Genomic DNA, 24,443 nt, shown 5'->3' on the forward strand with positions numbered 1-24,443 from the left:
TTATGCGGAGGGTTGTGCGTTAATGGAAGGTGACGTGTTTTGATGTATTGTGTTATATATGTGTCTGAATGGCAGGAGGAAAGTCGCTCTGCCTGCATCTCCAGCACAAAGTAACTCAAATGGAGGACCCGCGGGACTCTCGCTGCTCGTTCCCTCTCTTTCTCTTTCTCTCTGCAGCTGTGAATCTCATCTCAGAGACGTATCAGACAGACGCAGACAGAGCTTCACTGGCAAACTCAAAGAAAAAGATATTTATGTGCCTCCAAATATGAACAACAATGCCTCAATCCAAGTGTTTGGTGTGCAGAAATCTGTTCCAGAGATTTCCGTTCTTCTCCTGACATGGCAGATGCATTTGTTTTTATAGTTGCTTCGTTGAGTACTTAAGGCCCAAGCTTAAAATACAGTTTCTCAAAAAAGCCAGTAATTAAAAGGCTTATGTGAGACTTTCATGTGTGCCACATGGAATAAATGTCATGTCTTGATGCCTTTCTAGGAACTGTTTTCATTAAAGTGATCTTAAATCAAAATGCATCGTTGACGGTCAATTTTTAAAATGTTTTTGAAAGAAGTCTCTTCTGCTCACCAAGGCTGCATTTGAGTCTTAATACTAGAGTCTTCAGTGTCATGTGATCCTTCAGTAATCATTCTAATATACTGATTTGCTGATCAAAAAAAAATTTTTGATTATCAATATTGAAAACAGTTGTGCTGCCTCATATTATCATAATGCTGTCATTTTGTGTGAAGTGTTACAGTGATTTCCACTGTTTAACAGGGTTTTAGACCATAATCCTTTAAATGTTTAACTTAAAATTGATGTTCAGTACTTTAAAAGACCTAAGTAATGGATACATAATGTGACGAGCATATAAACATTCTCTTGAATCTTTCCTCTCTCTCTGAGCACATTTCCCAGCCTCTCTGTCCTCTTTTCATGTGAGGCGTTTAAATCCTGTAGATGTTGTGTCGGAGGAAGCCACGTCCGTCCCACAAGCCTCGTGTGATGTTTTAATGAGAATTAGAGGCTGGTATCGCTGAGCGCTCCGCTGCGTTTCCTTAAACTGCCAAGTAAGAGCCCCATTAATAATGCAGCTCATTAAAGTGTGTAATTAATCGGGAGCGGTGTAACGGGAGAGCAGGGGCCGCTCAGGGAGCCGCAGCGCTTCCCCGCTGAGAGAGAGGCTGCAGCGCCACACGCCTCCGACTGATGCATTATTTATGTGCCAGAAAAGAGGAGCCAGACCCAAATGAAATGAGATAGATTTGCTCGGCCTCACTGCTGGCATGCTCCGAGTCTTCAGCTGGCGTTACGACCCATCCGGTATGCCACGTGCGTGTGTGCTTTGTACAATAAATATTGAAGAGAGGCCTCCATTCTGCAGTCTCTGGTGGACTGGAAAGGTCAGTGTCTTGGCCGGTGAGTCTTTTGTTCTTGAGTTGGGAAATCGCGCAGCATTTTGACGGCTGCATGTATGTAGGGCTCCATGAAATCTGATTTATTTTTTGCCAAATTCTAGGTTTTCCATTTAAATGTTTCTGGATTCTGTTGGTTTAATTAAACTTCAATAATCAAAAGGATGTCTTCATAAAATGTTAACAATAACAATTTAATAAATAATTTACTTTATTTGATAATTGATAAAAAAAAAATGAATTTACTATTAATATATATTTGTATAATATTATAAAATGATAGTAACAATGTTATGATAAATATCATAATATCAATAATATTCTAATAGTTCCTTATGAAATTAGTTGTTTTGTTTATTTATTTATTTTTGAATTCTGTGTTGCCTGCCTAATTGGTTATGGATTCAATTTTTTATGATTTTTAATACAAACTTATTTTAATTTAAATGGTTTAATAAAAAACAGTAGTATAATCAAATGAAGGCATTAAACTTTAGCATTTTAATGATCTTTTAAAATGTAATCGAATGAAATTCCTTTCATTTTTAGGCAAAGTGCTGCACAACAAAGGTTTACAGTTTCAGTTAAAACATGGTCGAAAAAGTGTGTAATATTGTTTGATATTCCATAAAAATAATGTTCTAATAAATAGTATTGTTATTATTACCAGAAGTACATTCTGCTGTCCAATCGCAGTATATTTCTGACATAATTTCTTCAAATTAGACTGAACTTTTATTTTGGTGGGTTGTAGTGAAGGCTCATTTACCCAAAGAAGCAGTAAACAGAACAAGCATTCATTTAACAATAACAGCCTTTTTGTGCTTTAATATTAACAGACACTTGTCCTACTTTTTATTTAATAATCCAAAATTTTGCCAAATTCTGTGACATTCCGCATGCAGTAAATTCAGTTTTTATGACTGGATTCAGCAATAATTGCTGAAATTACAGAGCTCATCGGGCCCAATGTATATCAAATAAACCTTAAACGTCACCATGGAATCAAAATTACCCAATTTACTTGTTTACTAGGAAAAAAAGCTATGTGTTAATGTTGTTTTAATGTTGATTGTTGTCATTTATTGGCTTTTATTTTGATAGCACTGTCGAGAAAGAGAAAGAGAGGGAACTAGGAGAGGCTAGATAGACCTTCATGTTGTTCCAAACCTAATTTCTTTCTTCTTTTGAAGCCAAATGTTGTTAATCAAACAGTTGCTGGTAGCCATTGACTTACACAGTTTGGAAAAATACTATGGAAGTCAATGGCTACCAGCAACTGCTTGGTTATGTTTGGTTTCTAATTAGATTATAAATTATTATTATTAAGAATATGAATTATTATTTAACAAATCACTTTCCAGCATCACATCAGTTCATGATGGAGAACGTGAAGTCACAGCCTGTTTGTTTTCTCCGTCCAGTTTCTCTCATAAATACTCATTACAGTGTCGTCTTGTCCTGTTGGTTCCTCTTCACTCGTAAACTGTCAGTTTTGAAGTCCATTGGACAGCCACTTAAACGGAGGGATTAAAAGTGTGAAGCATCACACGTCCTTCCACACCACAGAGCACGAGATGAGCAGTGCATCGTGGGTAAGACGCTCAGACTTCATGAACAGGTTGATGCACGCCTCCCGGAGCTCCTCTCATCCCATGTGCTGCTGTAATTTACTGCGACTTGGCTAATCAGAGTAATTATGGCTTAATTACGGTTAATCACTTTTACATAAACTTGTTGGCTGAGAGAATGATGCTTTATGAAATGTGCCACACATGCGCACGCTTGACAAAGAGGCTGAGAGGCTGGATTTCTAATGCATCCTGAATTTCTCAACTTCCTGAACTCTACATTTTCTAAACAGACTTTACACTTCAGTCAACTTTTTTCACCCTATTTATGCACTTGTTTTCTTCAGCTGTTCACACTTTACACCTGTTGTATAAATAGAGGTTATTAAAAGTGAAGTATGTTTTTTCCCAATATTAAAATACTTAAACCAGTTTAATGTGTGGGGCTGCACTATTTAGGGAATAAATCTAATAAAAAGAATGAATTGACAATAAAATTGTGGGAAAAAAATTCTTAAGCTCCAGGTTTGCAGAGCTGGAAAATTTGGCTGAAAATGTTATGAACAGATCTATAATGTATTATAATATAATATAATTGTAAAATTCAAATACTAATAATTATGGCTGCTGTAAAAACATTTTGTTTTGCCTATTTATTTTTATTTTAATGGACACCTAGTTTGTTAGGTTTTTTTTTTTTTGGCTTTTGTTTTTGGTGCTGCACTTTGCTTTAAGTTGGATATACTGCCATTTTATTTATTCAATTAATTCACAGCCTTTGCAATTTGATAATCATTTTAAACCTTACCGTGATTTCAGCTTTATTTCAAATTAATCATGTAGGTCTAGTGTAAAGTCAACTATAAGTAACCTAGGTTTCCTCAAGTAAGCACTTTGATGATGGCCTGCACGCCAATTGCAAATTCTGTTTATTGACCAATAGGAGATGAAGCAACTTTGGTTAGAAAGTTAAAACAGCCTAGTAACTACATAAAAACCCTGGTTACAATCCACATCACCTTAGTTAGCAATCATTCAGATGTCATAGTAGTGACTTTGGCACTGGCAATCACTCAAAAAAAAAAATCTATTTTATGTTATTTTTGCAGAATCTAGATACACACTTCACCTTTAAGGTGATTTGCTATTTAGCAGAAGCTGTTTATCCGGCGTGAGCTATAGATACAGTCGGGACAGTTTCCCTGGAGGAGCGTGAGGTTAAGTGCTTTGCTTGAGGTCAGCATGGTGTTGGTGAAATCAGCAAGTTTAGTGGAGTTATTATTCTGGGATCTTTAAACGAATGATCTCGTGATCTCGGTCTGATATTGAGTTGTGTGTCGTGATCCGTGCGGAACGGGACAGAAACGCTCTGTGTCCCCCTGACTGACGTGTGATCAGCGCTGATGGTGTCATTGGTCACCCTGACCTCTGTGGCTCATTCGGAGACTGACGTGTTCTGCGGCGTCCCGGAGGAGTGGCTTTAATAAAGAGCTGCAGGGCAGGTTTTAATGACACGCTTGTCTCAGGCCGTCCGGCGCCTCGGGGGAGCTGAGAAATGGACGCTTTATCCGGTGTGAAGGGCGACTGGGATCTTCATACAGCTCAGGTTTATATTTTGTCCTTCACTTCACAGAGCTAACCATATACTGAAATATATCACCATGTATTAAAACTAGTAATGAACATACAACAAATGCACCAAATGGATATTGGATATTATAATTGGCCCTTTTCGATGTATCAATCTTCCTATGTGGATCTATATAATTGAAACTATATAAGAGGCAAAAGCAAATATATGATATGATAAAAAATATGCATATGAAAGGAACAGCTGATCAGATCTCAGTCTGATATTGATATGTTTTTTTTTTATCTGATATTGATTTTTTTCCCCATTTATAGTGAATGAATGTTGTATTATTGTTGGTTGTTTTTATGTTACCTGCCTAGGGACTGCAGATGAAAAGTAGTTATTGTTACTAATTCTGGCATATTTACATGGTGTATTTTTATACAACAATGTTCATGAATATGCATGGTCCCTATTAAATAAAAAAAAAAAATAAAAAAAATAAAAAAAAAAAATATATATATATATATATATATATATATATATATATATATATATATATATATATATATATATATATATATATATATATATATATATATATATATATATATATATATATATATATATATATATATATAAAATTATTAATAAAATGTATGTTGTACTCCAATTTACTATATATAAGTCTTGAACTCTCTCACCCTGACCCCATCTTTATCTCTCAGCCCTGATGTCACTGCATAATGTTATTCCTGTTGAGAGCTCAAGGCTTTCTTTACTTTAATAACGGAGCCTGTAAGAGTAGTTGTGCATTGAAAGTGTGCTGTGCTTCATGGTGTGATGTAAACTCATGCATGTAAAACGACCACCACCCTGATTAGCTGCAGCTCATAGATCACATATATTTAATAGATCTAGAGGAATATGTCTGGCCTGAGGCGCAGGATGCTTTGAAATGAGGAATGCTGTTTTCCTAATGAATGACTTCACTCTCTCTCCATCTCCACGTCTATCTGTCTCTATCTCTGGTTTCCAGCTCAGGCTGTGTCATTAGCAGCTAGCCTGGGGCCTGGCCGGCCTCTAATGATTATAATTAGCATTATTAGAGTCGACTCTAGAGGTGCCTGTGCGGGCCAGATGCGGAGCCGGGCTCGTGCTGGTCCACTGGGCTGGAGCTGCTGATCTCGGGCTGAAGGGTCACGGGACACACGCGCACAAACACAAACACACACACACACACACACGCAGCTCCTGTCAGCTCAGTTTAAGCCGTGTGTCACACCTGCACATGTACGCTGGGGCTTATTCTTTTAATTGACTTTCTAATTTGTGATTTTATTCTGTTTTTGATTGATTAATTACCCTTATGGCACCTTTTGTATGTGTCTGCTGTGATCCATTTTGTGCAAAAAATATACTTATTTTTATACTTATTTTACTATATTTAAATATACTTATTTTTATAAATATATTTGTTTAATGAGTTTTTTAAAAAATGCTAATTTAACACACATAAATGTGTGCTGGTAAATATATAAAAATAATACAACAACAAATATTGCCCTTTTTATATATTTATTTGCATACTGTGTAAGCAAAACTATATGAGTAATAACAAATACATGACATGATAACAATATTCATATGAAATATATGATATGATAAACCGTAGCATATGTTACATGTATATTAATTATGTATATATGTAAATAAACAATAATATAACAACAAATATTGGGCCTTTAATTGGTCTTTTCTTTATCGGTTATGATTAAAATATGTGAAATTTATGATATGCCACATATACACACACGTGTGTGTATATATATATATATATATATATAAGAAAATAGTAAAAACATATACCGATATATCGGTCTGCATATAAAGAAACTCTCTAAATAATAACTACTATATGATGTTACCTGTCTGTCTATTAAGTTTGATGTTCCTTTAATCCCGTATCAGCATCAGACCTTTAAAATCCCCTCTTGGTCGGATGCTAATTGACGTTATATAACACTGATGTGTGTTTTGAAGGCTTTATCTACTCAGAGGGATTCCGTTGTCTTGTTTGATGCCTTGTAAACCGGTTTCCTAGCATTCTGACTGTCTTGGGTTGTGACAGCGGTGGCCTGGTTTAACAGATCGAGTCCTGTCGCACTCTTCCCGGTGTGTGTAGTTTTCTTTTCCGTTCCAGTACACTTGTGACTGTATAATGAATAATGCCGCCATTGAATTAGCATGTAGCTGTCGTCTCGACTCTGGTGCCTGTGTTGTGACGGGACCACCGTCGACCCGCCCTGATTTATCAAGCGCTGCAGCCGCCCTGAATCACCAACAACAACAGCACCAACAAACAGAGCCAGAGCTGTCAGCGTCAATCTGAGCCCAGCGCTTCAGCACAACCACGGCAGAAAGGGTTACTCAGACTCCAAATGAATGCAGAATTTTCCTTCTCACTGCCTGAGATTGTTCATTTGTTTGGAAGTCAATACCAGTACCATTGAAACTATAGTATTATCGGTATTAATGTTGATGTAACAGAAAAATATAAAAACATATTGCTGCAATATGAAAATAAATATGAACAAATTCCTTTAAAACAATGACATGCAGCTTTCAAATATTGCTTAAATTTAAATAATATCCATTATAAAATAAATAACGGAAAAGCTAATAACAGGCTATGCAGTTATAAGAAATAGAAACAGTAGAGCAAAGATGCAAATTAAATAAACAATTCTTCAACATTTTAGGTAGTCAATCAAATGCAAAATTTATATTTATTTATTTACCTATTTATCTATCCAAAGTTTCCGTAATTATTAACTATTTGCTTGTATTGAAACATTTACATTTGTTTGTGTTTTTGTTTGTTTGTAGCTGCTGGCATAATATATATACATATACTGTATAAGGTAAAATCTATTTCTCACATGATGTTTTTGTGCTCTGTTTTGTAAACTAGAGGGTCAAGACACATATAATTTACAAATTAATTAAATGTACAAATGCATTTAAAATAATGGCGTGTAGCTTGCAAATAACATTTGTTTATTTATCTGTTTATTTTTTATTTATTAGTACATCAGTCCGCTGGGTACCAAAGTTACTTTAATTATTAACTAGATTATTAACTTAAGTAGTATATATATATATATATATATATATATAGTTTTGTTCTCTGTTTTGTAGTTGAGAGATGGCAAGGCATTTATAATTGTCTTTGTCCTCTCCAGCATGTAGAGTAGAGCAGCAGTGTGTGTCTTTGTCCATGTGAAACAAAGCAGATGTGGCGTTACCCGAGACTGACAGCAGACCTAAACACCATTCGTTCAAAATCAGCATCTCACTGCTATCTGAGAATCTCCATGACAACCAGCCATGCCAACCGCCTCCAATGACACGACTGCATAAATTCACAGAGGATTACGTGTTCTTCCGGCTATTGACAGCCGTGTGTTACCCACACCTAATCACACACCATTAGAAACGTGAACCTCCAAGAGGATTGGGCCGTTCCGTTTGGAGCTGAATTATTTCAGGAGGAAACTGATCCGCTGACACGGATATGCATGTAATCTCACGCACTTCTCACTTCAATCCACAAGCACATGTACAGGAAATACATTGTTAATATGAATATTATTGCTCTAATGAAACGATAGCAGTCAGTGCAGTCATATCTTGTCCTCATTTTAAAGTTATTATAACCCAATTTTTACAACATACACACTGAGGTCTAATAATTCTGATTGTTGCTATGAGATTTATGCTATAATATAGTACGGTACCATTTATAAGGATATTTATCTTCCTCTTTTTTTAGAATAACATCACTTTATTAGTGAAATCAATTAAACAATTTAAAGTTTTTTTTTTATTAGCATAATAAAAACATAACATGCCATAAATGTTATGATGACACAATATTAAGTAAAAAAAAATGTTGCTTTCCATCTTGATATTTTTAGTCACCTAATGGTTTAGACAAGTTTTAATTTGTTTGGGTACGCTGTAAGTGTCAATCCTGCTGTTGTTTGTGCCACTTCTGGTCATTAAATCAGCCTGCTTCATTTTGAGGATAGAAAATTGTCAGGAAAACATGTAGTATGTCTGTTTTCGAGTAACAATATAAATGCTACAAACAGATTTGTGGAGGTGTCTGATGGTCTCCTCTGGTCCTGTTGGACACCATCCAGTCTCAAACTCCCAACTGCATCTTGTGCTTGTTCAATTAATATGGGTTCAGCCGGAGCGAACGCTGCTCCTTTTATAGAAGTTCAATTAATATTTCAGCATCTGAGGGAGTCGTGGCATGAAGCAGAACCACTTGATGTTTGGCTAATGGAAAATGCAGAGGACTCTGAGTGCTAAACATCCTTCTGTACACAGCCACGCTGGGAAAAAAGGAAAATACAAGGCTTTTGGAGAAGAGCCACCTTGACCGAATAAAGGTGCATAAATCCTGCATGCGCCTTTCCTCCAATAACACGACTGGGCTTCTCGGAAATTAAACGTATCGTCTTCAATAAATAAGCCAATGGAGAGAAAATCCATTGTCTGGTCAGCCTGTGGCCTTGGGTTTTTATTAAATATTGATTTGATTTGTAAAAGGCCACACGCTGTGGGGTTGAGCAAATGTCATGAACTCCCGTTTGTTTTGTTGCTCTTCTAACAATCTGTTGAATCGAGCGGCTGATATCTTGAGTTGGTGGCTCAAGTAAAATCAGTCAATCTTCTTGAGCCTTAAACACAGATCTGGCAGAGTAGGCCTGATTTTGCTATTTGCAAATATCATTCCTGTTGTGCATGTGGGATATAACTTGCAACAGCTGACAAAACGAGCTCAAGCAGAGTAAATCTTCAGTAATGCCAAGTAAATGTCTAGACAGAGATGTTTGTGCTCACTGGATCAAGTCACTCAAGCAAAATCACTTGATCTCATATCTTAATGAAGGAATTATAGTTCATTGTTTTATAAAGAACGTTTTCAGTATTGTTGAGTGTTACAAGCTGTGTGTGCATATATAAAATTTATATAATTATAAAATTCTTTATCAAATTTAAGACTCTGCCACGCCTTCCTAAAACGGCTCATTGCCCCTATATGTCTACGTCACTGTATGGGAAGATTTGCATAACACCGCCCAAACGTATACGCAATGAAAGAAGGTGTAACTTTTATTCACGCTGTAGTATTGCTGCTGCCACCACCATGCTCTGGAGACGCTGTGTTTCGTTGTGAAAGTACTTTGTTTGGGCTTCCAAAAGAGAACACAACTAGAAATCAGTGGTTAAGTTATATTTACAACACTGTTCCAGAACAGTACAACGCTAATATTCGAGTGTGTGCAGCGTATTTTATCTCTATTTCTTGATCCTGGGAGAGAGTAGCCTGCAATTCCAACTATGCAAGGTCAGTCTGGTGCTTCTGACTCACAGCTTGTAAGTATGTTTCCATATTTAAAGAATTTGCTACTAGAGTAGAGTAGCGCTTGTTTGGCGTTTCTACGATCACAAATGCAGACATGGTAATGTTTACGTGGCACAACATGTAAAAAGACCGCATGAGTCATTATAATCAGTCATTTATATCCTCACTGAATGCAACAAATGCCTCGTTTATAGTGGGTTTTGTTTTAGTCTCGCCGTGCCGGGACACGGCATCACAACATGGTAAGAGTCGTAACATTTCCGTCTCACGCTTGAGGTATTCGGCCAATCACAATGCACTGGATAGCTGGCCAATCAGAGCACACCTCGCATAAAGTATTCAATCTTATACCTTTTTATCTTTTTTTGCTTCAAAGTAAGTGTTATAATGTTGTAATTCCTCTCAGACTTGTTTAAGAGATGAAAAAGACGGCTTGCTAAAGAGAAGATGCCGTTTTCTCGGAGGCGGTAAGCTATCTGCTCGCTCTGCCCTGCTGGAGGAATCACGCAGCTCCAACACTGGAAAATATTAGCAGGAATCAATTAGCCTGCCATTATGGAGTAAAGTGGCCTTCAGTGAGTCGTGTAATTATGACCCAGAGCCAAGCCTCTTCTGAGCGTGCAGGACCCTTTACCTCATTCCGCTTAATCGTATTTATTTAAGAGAATCCATTCAGTGGTTTTAATTATGTGCTCTAGTTTACGAGAGAGATAAATAAATCATCATTTGTCTCGCTGAGACGTGGTCTTGTAGGATATTCCCGTGTGCGGTTTTCACTCTTTAGCCAAGTGTCAAATGAAAATAAGTGCATAAAGGAATGTTATTTCAAGTTTAATCCTTCAGCAGGAAATAATTAGGAAATCTATAGAAAATTGAGCTCATTTAGAACAGTATTTGGACAAACCCAAACCCCAAATATTAAACTTCAGCACTGATCTTGTCCCACACCATTTGTGTTACGGATATGAATGACTCTTCAAATCACACGGCTTGTCGAGGAGAGTTGGTATTCTTCTATGGGATCTGATTTAATCATTTTTTTTATCTACTTATTTTATTTAGTTATAGTGTTATTTTATTTAACTTATTGTTATTTATTTATTTATTAAAGTTTCATGTTCGTTTGGAATGTTATTATTTTATTTAACATTTTATTTTATTATTAATGAATCACTTTTCAAATCACACACCTTGTTCAGGAGGTTATTTGTATATGCGATCTGACCTATTTGTCATCTAATTTGTATTTGATTTGTTTATTTATATAATTTTTTTTATTTTACTAGAGGTCTAGTTTCATGCATTTTCTTCAAAAGATATGAAATTAATTTTATTTTAATTTAATCTATTTTTTATTTTATTTTTATTTCAATAGAAGCCTTGAGTCTGACACATTTTCATCAGAAGATATAAAATGTAATTTATTTTTATTTTATTTTATTAGAACCCTAGAGTCTAACACATTTAAAATTTCAATATAAAAAAAATATATAATAAAAAATCAAATAAAATGCGTTTTAACATCTTTTGAAGATGTGTCAGATTCTAGGTTTCTAATAAAATGAAATGAAATAAACAATTAAACAAAAATTACCAATTTTATTTTATTCTGTTTATTTTTTTAAGAAAATGTGTCAGACTCTAGGGTTTATTTTATTTTATTATAAGCCTAGAATCTGACAATTTTTTTTAAAATTCTGTTCTGTTCTGTTCCAAAAGACATTATGCCTTACATGTGCTTTTGTTTTATGCTCGTTTTTATTCATTTCAAGATAATTTCACATGTCCAAACCATATTCTATTCTATTCTATTCTATTCTATTCCAAGAGACATTATGCCTTACATGTGCTTTTGTTTTATGCTCATTTTTATTCATTTCAAGATAATTTCACATGTCCAAACCATATTCTATTCTATTCTATTCCATTCCATTCCATTCCATTCTATTCTATTCTATTCCAAGAGACATTATGCCTTGCATGTGCTTGTTCTTATTCATTGCAGGATAATTGCATGTCCAAACTGCAGTGTATCCACACCTGAACCCGTTGAAAATGAGAGCGTTTGATTGGTGGGATGGATGCGTATCAGTCTGTGCAGACACAGCTGTGCTCTCGTAGTCAGTCTTTTGCTCTGTGTAACAAACAGCTGTCAATGAGGGATGACGGGATCCTGACGGCCGTCCCAGCGATCCTGACAGATGCTACAGCCGTGTGTTTTGTGTGAACCGCGCCAGCAGCGGCAGGGAGTCTCCTTTAGTGGTGAGCACGTGCAAAACTATAAACAGGATCAGGTTGTGTGCCGTCATGTTGCCAGATCACCGCAGACCGCTCTCGTACAGCACGTTTGTAAACCTGACTTTTGATTTTATAGCGCTTGAAGCATTGCTCAATACGACCTCATGAATCCGCTACGGCTCTCCATAAAGCTTTTCATGCTTGTATGTTCAGATTATTTATTTTCTTTCCATCAACTTTTGATCCCGTGCCATTTGTATTCTTTCAAACGAGTGTATCGTATTGCGTTTGGCTGGGGGTTTTTCGCTCTGTGTCCGTCACTGGCCAAACAGCTTTTGGTTTTAACAGCCTGATGGTGGAGATTCGTCCAGCCAAGTCAAATAAACACCCACGAATGTGAAACCGGGACTTGGCAGAGGGGAGCCTCGTCGTTTCGTGAACGGGGAATTTTTATGTTCCATTTTCGCTTGACAGTCTAGACGTTTTATAACGTTGGGAGGAATTCTGTTGGCCTTGAGTTTCTGTCAAGACTCCCTTGTGCTCACAGTCAAGGCTTTTACTTCTAAAAGTGCTGTAAAACATGTGCTAAAGTTGTATGATGGGTGCGCTTGAGTCCTTATTCACTGGTTTTTGGGTAGTTAGTTTGTCTCAGTACTTTAGAAAGTTGAGATTATGAACATTGACTGTAACTGGTTTGATTTAGTTCAGTACTTTAATGAAATGGGATCCTAAATATGGCGTTTATGAGTTGTTAACTGCAGGAAAACTGTGTTACGTTCTGCTTTTTGTGTATTTCCAGTAATTGAGTGAAATTACTGGAGCCGTATCAAATAAGAAACACCTACTTTGTGGTGTTTTATTGGATTGCTTTTTTAGTATTTGTGCTCAAAACACGAATGACTCCTCAAATCATGTGTGCTCATAATTTACTGATTAACTGATTAGACTTGCAGTTTTCACCTGCTGGATGATAAAACAGATAAAAAAAAATCACATTAAAACATTAACAACTTTACCTTACCAAATGTGTCATTTATGAGTTGTTTTATGTTATTATTTTGTTATTTTATTTCACTTTTTTTTTTTTTTGGTAGTTTTATGTTTTGGTTTATTTTGTTTATTTTATTTTTTATTCATGAATCCCTCTTTAAATCACACCTCATTCAGGGGAGTTGTTCTGTTATTTTTCTATGCGATCTGACTTTTGTAAAATGATTTCATAATTTGTTTATTTTATTTTATATTATTTGTTTTATTAATAGTAGCCTGGAGTTTGACACAATTTCTTCAGAAGATTAAAAAAAATTAATAAAAGTGTAATTATTTTATTTAATTTGTTGAGGGCATATACTCTTTTTTTCTGTGCAATTTGACTTAATTTTTCAAATGATTTCATAATTGCTTTATAATTTTTTATTTTATTAATAGAAGCCTAGAGTTTGACACAATTTCTTGAGAAAATATATAAAAAATATATTATTTTATTTGTTGAGGAGAGTTATTCTGTTATTTTTCATTTGGCAAATAATTTATTTTATATATTTTTTTTATTTTAATAGAAGCCCAGAGTCTGACACAATTTCTTCAAAAGACATTAAAGAAGTATGTTAATTGTATTTTATTTGTTCAGAAGAGTTATGTTATTTTTGTGTGTGATTTGACAACAGTTTGTAAAAAAAATAATTGTATTATTATTATTATTAATAATAATAATAATTTTAAGTCTGACACAATTTATTCATAAGATATTAAAAATATATATTTATTTTATTTTATTTTAGAGTTATTCTGTTATTTTTCTATCCGATTTCTTTGGTCACTCAAACACGTGATGCTAATCCATATCCATTCCCCATCTGAAGCCTTACCACAGTTTCAGGTTGGATGAAATGTATTTGTTAATGAAGCAGGAAGTAAGTTTCTGTTGCCTGTGAAGCTCAGAAAAGCAGCGTTGCACAGTTGGGCTCCCGCTGGGCCTCAGCCGTGAACTCTTGACCTCTCCTGCTCGCCAACAGCCTTTGCATTTGCATTTTGACTTAAGGATGAGGTCAGAATCACATCCCCCTCCCAAAGCCTCCCGATGACCGTCCAGCCGGCCTCTTTCTCACCGTGAACCGGGCCGCAGCGGTCTGGGATTAATGCACCGGTGCGCGGCTTTGTCTCTGGATTAGTGTTTCCTTTGACTCCCAGACAATGCGGCCCATAGATGAGTCGCTCTTTTGCCCATGTGTCAGAACTTGTGAGGAAATTACTCCGTCTACCCCTGACTCACTAAGTGGATGTGACGTTAGATGAGAGATGAGAATGTCACTGATAATTAAAATGGAAGGAAGATCAAACCTGGCAGCAGGATCGTGTGCCGTTCAGAGCCGAACCGAGAGAAAGCCTTTTATATTCCACAGTTCAGTCCTTCAATTTATACTGAGAGAGAAAACTAAATTCAAACTGGAATTAGAATAAAAATAAAATAAAAAATATTATGTGACGATAATTGAATTTAAATAATTCAACCTTATTCTAATACTACTACTACTACTACTTATTATTATTATTATATTCACTTTCACGTCATTGGCTTTGGTGGAAGAACACTTTATTTCTCTAGACTAGAGAATGATTTGAGTGTGTGTTTCTTTCTTTCTCTCTCTCTCTGTGTGTGTGTGTGTGTGTGTGTGTGTGTGTGTGTGAGAGATAAAATCGAAGCACTCAGGCCCTCTAGTGTCAGAGCCGGAGAGCGCAGGGACTCTTGAGATTTACAGCCACAGAGTGGGAAGCTCATGATATGAATTAGATTAAGTTTTATTATATCATCATAAAACTTGGCAAAGTTAACTGGAGCCTTGGCCGTTTTTTGTTTCACAATTTAAAAGACAATTTATCAGAAAGAGCGGGTTCTGTGTGGATCGATGAGGCCGGACCCGTCGTGTCAGACTCAGTATATATATAAGCTTCTGCCGCCGTCACGCGGTGCATCCTGGGATATCGAGCTCTTGGAATAACCTCTCCTGCTTGTTTCGTTCCAGTGTTGAGTATCCGTGGCGCTCAGGAGGAGGAGCCTCCCGATGCCCAGCTGATGCGATTGGACAACATGCTGCTGGCGGAGGGCGTGTCCGGGCCGGAGAAAGGGGGCGGGTCTGCGGCAGCGGCGGCGGCGGCGGCATCGGCTGGAGTCGGAGCCGATAACTCGGCCGAGCACTCAGATTACAGAGCCAAACTCACCCAGATCCGCCAGATCTACCACACCGAGCTGGAGAAGTACGAACAGGTCAGAACACTGCAGAATATGTGTAACAGGCCAATATAGCCTCCAGTTTACCAGACTGATCACTGATCAGATGGTATAATCAAACATGCTAAATAAACAGACATATTCTGAACGCTTCATTAAGGGATGATTTTACAGAATTAACTAACAATAATAGTAGTGGAAACTATGCTTGAATAACTAATCATTTTGAATTTCTATATTTTATATCTTATGTTCTTCTAATATTATAGTGTTTATATAAGATGGTTATATAAATATAATTTTGAACTTAATAATGTTCAACAATACTAATAATATTATTGAACTGAATTAAAATAACAACACTGAACTAAGATGAACTGAATGACACTATTATCTTCTGCTTTCCAGGCGCTTTTGTTGAGATACTATCAACAGTTTTAATTTATATTTTGAATGAATTTTTATTAATTTGTTTTCATTTGAATTTGTTAAAGTTAGTATGTTTTAGGTAGTAATTTAGTTGTTTTTGTCATTTTTTATAGCTTTTTATGTTTACATAGTTTTTATTTTTATTTATTTTAGTACATCATATCAAACGAAATTAAAATGAGAAAATATATATTTTTTTTGTATTTTATTTCAGTTATAGCGTTTATTTTATTTCAAGTAAGCAACATTTTTGAATGGTTTTAATTTTAGTTTCAGTTTTAGCTATAACAACCCTGCCATTTACAGTTGAAATTAAATTAATCAAATTTAGTAAATAAATCAATTAATGTAACATGAACAGTTATTTTCATGTACCATTAATGTACCATTGTACATACCATTAAAATGTACCATTATGCTTGAATAACTATGCTATTAATCTGAATTAGTGAGGATTTCACAGACATACTCAAAACCAGGCAGTTTTTTTGACCGATGAAAGTCATTTTGATTTTATTTAGAATAAAATGCACTGATGATGAATCGCCAGCAACGTGTGCTGAAGTAAACACTTCAATTTTGATCTCATGTTGACTGTAATATCTCATCATTTAGATTTGTGCAACATCTATTTGACTGCCGTTGTTATACTTTAATGTAGTGTGTGTGTGTGTGTGTGGCTCAGCAGGCAGCCTTTCCATCCCAAAGTCTGTCAGATCAGATGATGATGTGAAGAGTGTGTTTGAGATGCTCTGGGTGTTTCAGTGGGGCTCCGGCTCATTCAACCTCAGATGTGATTTCACAGACACCCTCCTGTTTTAGTGTTTGAGACGCATCAGAGGCCGGTCCGGTGTTACTGCTGACAGCCCAGCGTTCCCACGCTCACCGAAAACTGGGAGGTAGCAGACAACATTCAAAATGTAATGTAGATTAATAAATAAGGTTGGGAATTGAAAGGAATTTAAAGATTCTGCTTCTGATTCCTCCAATTCCTTTAGAAGTTTTAAATATGCACACATTTGTCGGCGCTGATAGCGTGGGTTATTTGAAATAAGACTAAAATTTATATAAATATTAGATGAAAAACTTACTTATTTTGGTTAGTTGCCAAGGCAACATGGCTAATATTCATTAGTTTATTTTGAAAAACTAAAATTAGTACCTGGAAAGAAAATATATAAAAAATAAAACTGAGCTAAAACTAAAACTGAAATAAAAAATAAATTAAACCTAAATAATATTATTAAAAAAATAAATAAGCACAAAGAAAATCTAAAAAATTACTATAAATGAAAATTGAAAATATAAAAATAAAACGTTAATTCAAAATATTAATAAGAAATTATATTAGTATATGAATAATACTAAAAACTATATACAATACAATACATCTTTATTATCAACCATGGTTGAAATTTGACCAAATACACATACAAACACATAATCCTACTACAAAACACATAAAACATCATACCGAATCACACCTTTTGGTTAAGAAATCCGGCCGCAGCAGGTACAAAAGATATTTTATAGATATCTGTCTTTGCTCTAGGCATTAAAAATTGTCTCCCAGAGGGCAATAAAACAAACTGATCACACAGAGTATGAGTTGGGTCTTTAAAATACACTCTGCTTTCCCACATCCTGAGGTGTAAACCTCACCCAGCTTACTCTGGTCTGCCGATGATTTTACTAGCTATGTTAGTGATTCTTGCCAGACTATTTTTCTGCTTACAATTAAGGTGCTCATACCATGAAGTTAAATTATAGGTCAGCACACTCTACCAATGATTTGTAAGCAATCTCCCATATGTTTTGACTCCCTCCCAACCTACTGATTCTCCGTATTAGGAACAGACGTTGCATGCATTTTTTCAAACTATAACTAGTGTTATCCACAAAACTCAGTTTACTGTTAATGTATGTGCCAAGATATTTAATATTATCAACAATCTCAACTGGCTGACTCTCTATCAATACAGGCACAACTGCAACATCTTATAGTGCGACTGATGACTTATTCCTTAGTTTTGTTTATATTTAATATCAGTGCACTATTATTACACCAGCCCAAGAGTTCCTCAACATATTTCATATATTCAACCGACTCATTTATATCATCAAGTCTTACCAAAGCCATATTATCTGCATAACGTTACTTAAAAAGTTAGAATTGTGAATCATAAAATCATTAATATACAGTGAGAATAATACAGGTGATATGACACTTCCTTGAGGGTCCCCCGTATTAAAGGAACACTCCACTTTTTTTGAAAATAGGCTCATTTTACACCTCCCCTAGAGTTAAACAGTTGAGTTTTACCATGGCCATCAGATCCTCCCTCGTGTATATATATAAGCCTCATGCTTTCCATCAGCTGTATGCAGTTTATCAGGCCAACTGCCAGGCACAGAAGCAAGCTAGCTTAAGACTCTCCATTTCAAATGATTAACAAACAAGAACGACTTCGAGTTTTACTCGGGTTCCAATCTCTTAAACCTTAAAAATTTAAATAAATAAATAACCAAACAACACAAACGAATGCTGGTGCGGTGCAGGGTCAGGAAGTCCCCAGAAGTATCTACATGTCTATATATTTTTAGAAAATAGCTGATCCACTCATTTGAGACATTGTTAGTTTATAGAATGTTAAAATAATAGAATTTTGTTATTCTACTTAGAACAGTTCATTTGGACTGATTCATCGAGTGAGTGAGTCATTAGATTCAAACCAGTTACTCATGAGTTTTAGACAGATTTCTGAGCCTTTAATTGATTGATTCAACAGAAGGGACTCGTAATGTGGTTTGTTGGTGATTCAGACGGCGCTGCTCGTGCTGTATGTGTGTTGCTGCGTGCAGCCAGAGAGGACAGTGCAGCAGAAAGACGCCCCGGCTATTTGTTGTCTTGTTGTATCATTTCACATCGTCAGAGTCTTTCTGTTTCATCATATTCAATTCAGACTGCAAGCGCAGAACTCTGGGAGAAAACACAGCTCCGCTGAGCCATCATTTGTCTGGCCGTGATGCTGTAGACTCTGTAGCTGTGCAGAATACATTGTCAGAGTAGTTTAGTACCATTAACAGAAATGTACATACATAACTAGGTTTTGGTATTTTTTTATTAAATGCTTTTTGATTCTCAACCCTGGTAATAAAATCTTACAGAGTCCTGGAATTTTTCATAGTGAATATAATTGGGGAAAACAAGTTGTATCTGTCAAAAGTTGTAACTAAAACTAAAACCATTAAGAAAAATGTTATTCTTAAAATAAAATAAAACGTAACTGAAATGTGTGTTTACATTAATACACAACAAAATTACTTAAACTGTATCTTTTATAGAAAATGGAAAATATAAAATATAAAAAATATAAAAAAATAAAAATAATAATAAAAATAATAAATAATATAAAAAAATAAAAACTGAATCCAAATATATGCTTGACATTAATTGCATTATACAAGTGCTTTGGAATATAAGTTGCAACACATTTCAGATGAATAAAAAATGTTACTTATATTTGAAAAAAAAAAAAATGTTTTCACATTTCTGGGTTTCTCAGCAGCGGAAGTCATCATAGTTGGATTAATTTCAAGAGCGGTGAATGGGAGACTACCACAAATATATTTTTTGCATTCTTGTCCACTATAGTGATTTCATGACTTTCAAAAAAAGGAAAAAAACAATTGAGAGAGACTCAAAACGGCTGTCAGAAAAGCGAACAATGTCAAATTTACCATCTCTCCCATAGACGCTGCATTAGAAACGCCCTCGCATTAGAGTGAACTAGTTTTTTTTTATTATTATTATTCAAAGGTGATATAATACACAGTATAATGTTATAAATACAATTTTAAAAACATCAAAATATATATAGCTGATGACCGTTAAATGCGTCATCACAGTCTTGTTAAAAGGGTCCATAATCCAAGGGGTTTAAATTAGATTTTGTGTTTGGCTTTTTTATTAATTATTAAAAACATCCTTAAGGAAATTCTTGAAGAAAGTTCATTATTTAATTATATAATTGCTTTATATATATGATGTGTTGGGTTATAAGATGCAGCACATTTCGGATGGTTAAAAAATGTGACACATATATGGTAAAATATGGTATACTAATGGCTTAAATTTAAACTATTTGGAATACTTTTTAAAATTATTAAAAAAAGCTTAAGAAATTTTTTGGAGTAAATTAATTGCACTATATAAGTCTCTTTGGAAAATGACTCACAGCATGTTTCAGATGATTAAAAAATGACATTCTGGAAAATACAGTAAACCAATGGCAGAAAATGTAACTTTTTTATTATTATTATTATTTGAAAAAATCCTTCAGGAACATCAGAAGGAGTGTTTGAATGTGGTATGTATGTAAATGATTGCTGCTGTAGCTTCTTAATACTCAGGACTTGACTGGTTAAAGCCACCAGTGTCGGGATGAGCATCATTCATGTTTAAGTGCGAGTATCAGTGGCCGCTGTATGGCTCTCAGTGCGCTCGGACAGTAGATCCATCCCTGATGATAAACAGTGGGGACAGAGGAGAGGTGATGTACTGAAATGCATTCTGGGACAGGGCCAGGTGTCCTCTGTTTGTTTGTTCACAAAAGGACATTCATAGCTGTCATATAGGACCGCAAACACACACACACACGGACCACCCGGCACAAGAGCGAAAACGCCCTTCATCATCCACTCTGTAACTGTTGTTGTGGTCTTCCCATGAGTCCTGGTTCTCCTGACACGCTCTGCTCTCTTACTCATCTGTTTGTGTCGCTCTGTGAGTAATGAGAATCTCACGCCAATGAGGCCATTTCAGAATTAAGTCACAATATTGAAAGTGTAACGACTCAGTCACCCTCATTTTTATGCGTGATTAATGAACTCTATGGAGGAATGAGGGCTCGAGAGATGGATGAGTTTTTATAGATATCACTGCATTACAATACATAGACCGCATCCACACTGCCATACACTCACTATACTGTTCATTCAGGATTCATGTGTGGATATGTATGCGTGAATAAGTTTGACATTTTTGATATTTTTACTATGGATGATATTTAATATTATGATTGCTGAAAGTGTTCACAATGAAGCTCCAGTGTATAATTTTAAGTAGCATGGAAACATTTGGTGTACACTAGTTTTGGGTGAGTATGACTTTTTTGTGTTACTTTTGCTCACCAAGGCTGCATTTGTTTGAAAAAAACAGTAAAATTGTGAAATATTATTACAATTTAAAATAACTGTTTTCTATTTGAATATATTGTAACGTATAATTTATACTTGTAATGCAAAGCTGTATTTTCAGCATCATTACTCCAGTCTTCAGTGTCACATGATCCTTCAGAAATCATTCTAATATACTGATTTACTGCTCAAGAAACATTTCTGATTATTAACAGTGTTGTAAACAGCTGTGCTGTTTCATATTTTTGTGAAAACTGTGATACTTTATTTTTCAGGTGTCTTTGACAAGAAAGAGCAGCAAAAGAGTAGCTTTTATTTAAAATAGAAATCTTTTGTAACAAATGTCTTTACTGTCACTTTTGATCAATTTAAGTCACCTTGGTATGTACAATAGAAAAGATAGGTAAGTGTTTAGTCTTTGAACTCTTTAAAATGATAAGTTTTAATTTAATAAATAATCACACTTAAGCTAGTCTACACTTAAGTAACAGTCTGTTCTGCTTTGACCATTAGAATTAAACAGGCTGTTGTTGTTTCTGTATGTAAATGAACTGTTATGATTTGCTAATTGGCTAGTGTCAAAAAGTTGCTTAATACTGAATTGTTGATATATAAATATAGGCGGTCATATGTTAATGAGCTCACAGTTGTGATGACATAACCTTCATGGTTACTAATGGTTATTCCATGATAACCTGTTTCTTTAACCCTTATCTTGTTATGGTAACATGCAGGTGTCTGTGTTTCCCTCTCTCAGGCGTGTAACGAGTTCACGACCCATGTGATGAACCTGCTGAGAGAGCAGTCTCGCACGCGGCCCATCTCGCCCAAAGAGATCGAGCGCATGGTCGGCATCATCCACCGCAAATTCAGCTCCATCCAGATGCAGCTCAAGCAGAGCACCTGCGAGGCCGTCATGATCCTACGCTCCCGCTTCCTCGACGCCAGGTCCGTGCATGTTGCGTTTGTTTCGTGCATTTGAGTGCAAACCAAACCCCATGCTCTCGTTCTTCTCCTCTGAGCGGATCACGCTCTGCACTAAGCCTGTAACTCTCACGTTCATGTAAACAAATGCTACTGTGCTTTATTTGCACACGTGCATTTTCCCGTTTCCCTCCCCGAGGGAGTGGAGGCCCCGTTCTTGCACTTTAGGGCCGCATCTAAACCCACACACGCTTTGCGGTGTCGAGTCCGTCCCTTTCTCAATGTAATCGCTTGTTCTCTTTGAAACGTGCCTGGGATTTGCATACATTTCTGTGCGGATAAATCACTCTGGAAGCCTGGAGTCTGAGGCATAACATTTAAATGAGCTTCATGTTTCCTTGCAGCGCTCGGAATCCATTCTCCGTCTCTTTGGAGCATGCTCAGTTCCTCTGATTAATCCTCTCTCCGGCTGAGACCATGCTGTGCTCATTTGCATTTAGTGAGGAGGGGTTTTGGGGAGGAAATCGGCTCACCCTCTGTTCCGGCCCTTCAGTGCTACATATGTAAAAGCCCCTGAGATGAGCTCCAATCGCACACTCTTAACCCACAGATGAGTGATGCCGAGAGGAGGTTGAATTCATTGGCACCCAAAGCTCAATTTACGGTCGTTTTAAAGCTCTTCTCTTTGACTGTGTGTGGGGTCTGCTTTATTCTTCTTTTCAAGCATAAAGCGTCTGCCTGCTGAATTTGTTTCTGCACGTTTACACCAAGTAGGCTGACAAATATGGCCTTAATCTATGAAAATGGTGTAAGGAGGCCAAACTAAATGTTACATGTTCTGCTTTATTTTACATGTATTTTATGTGTTTCATGTTACCAATTTAGATTGGGATTAATATGTAGGGTTTTTTTCTTCCAGAAAACATCAAAATAAATAAATACAATAATATAATGCAATAAAATAATACATGAAATAATAAAACAAAATAGAATAAAATAATCAAATAAAATGGGTTTGAAATAAAATAATATTATAAAATGAATTGAAATAAAAATCTATTAAAATAAACTGGTTGCATATACAGTTTAAATCAATCTATCACTCAGTATAAAGTCAAATTAAAGTGAAAGCAAATGAATTTGAAATAAAATTATATAAAATGAAATGAATAGATAACGGGTTGCATATTAAAACTTTTAGTCAGTATAAAGTAAAATTTAAATTTAATGAAAAACTGAAAGTAAATTAATTTGAAATGAAATAAAATAAGTTTAAATAAAGAGGTAACTGGGTTGCATATTGAATTTAAATCCAACTATCACTCAGAAGAGAGCTAGTTAGTTGATTTTTCATTATTGATCAAATTGTAGTTTATTCCCAATAAATTAAAGTGTATTTATATTTGTTTGATCATTTTCTTACAGTAACTTTAGTAACAGGGTTGAGTAGTAGCTTTTTAGACACTTTTCATGGTAGCTTTTACCTATTTTTCATGCTAGGTTTTATTATTTATTTAACTTTTTAAATTAAATAAACTATAGTTGATCCAATATTGAATACCTCTCAGTGCAATAAAATAAATAGGTAACGGTTGCAAATCATTCTAATACTCAGTAGAGGGTTAGTGTTGATGTATCATTATTGATCAAATTATTATTATTTCCCATAAATTAAAGAACAAATATTTGTTTGATCATTTTTCTCACATTAACTTTGGTAACAGGGTTGAATAGTTTAGGTACTTTTCATGGTTACTTTGACCTGCTTTCATGCTTTTTTTTTTTTAATTCACTAGTTTATCTAAGATTAAATACTTTCTCATTATATCCCACAACAACAAAAAGATGTGGTTTGTCTCTAATTCTCTTCAAGTAATGAGTCACCCAAGTGTACTTGGCCACAGACTTCCTCTGTATTTACCTAAATGTTTGATATGATGCATGAAGTATATGCAACTAAACAAAACAGCACAAGTTCTGGCAAGTTGTCCAAATCTGATGTGTTTGTGTCTGCACAGGAGGAAAAGACGAAACTTCAACAAACAGGCCACAGAGATCCTGAATGAATATTTCTACTCCCATCTCAGTAACCCGTATCCCAGCGAGGAGGCCAAAGAAGAGCTGGCCAAGAAGTGTTCAATCACCGTCTCGCAGGTACGACACTGAAAACCATCCATTCGTTCTCGCTCGTCCAAATCTTGCACACACTATTGCTCTGTCATAGTTCAATGATAGCAATACCATGGTTCTCTAATATTCAGTAGCATGTTTAACATATGTATATGCCATGCAATTACAAAAAATACCATAGTTACAATTGCATGTTTTCCAAAAGTGCCGTCTAGGTAGGCAACTCGCTAGATATAGAGACACATCCGATGTTTGTTTCTATTTTTCATGTAAAATATATCAGTTATTCTC

General features: G+C 35.5%; 1 protein-coding gene across 3 annotated transcripts in view; it reads left to right on the top strand.

The window, feature by feature from the left end:
• LOC306879492 (pre-B-cell leukemia transcription factor 1-like) overlaps window positions 1-24,443 on the top strand; it is a 79,329-nt gene that overhangs the window by 44,393 nt on the left and 10,493 nt on the right. For all 3 annotated transcript variants that reach the window (XM_079432479.1, XM_079432478.1, XM_079432480.1), the window contains exons 3-5: window positions 15,265-15,506; window positions 21,856-22,046; window positions 24,041-24,176. In XM_079432479.1, the coding sequence (XP_079288605.1) occupies window positions 15,265-15,506; window positions 21,856-22,046; window positions 24,041-24,176 (569 nt within the window). The remainder of the gene's footprint in view (window positions 1-15,264; window positions 15,507-21,855; window positions 22,047-24,040; window positions 24,177-24,443) is intronic.

Source organism: Barbus barbus (genome assembly GCF_936440315.1).
Source record: "Barbus barbus genome assembly, chromosome: 13".
Taxonomy (NCBI): Eukaryota; Metazoa; Chordata; class Actinopteri; order Cypriniformes; family Cyprinidae; genus Barbus; species Barbus barbus.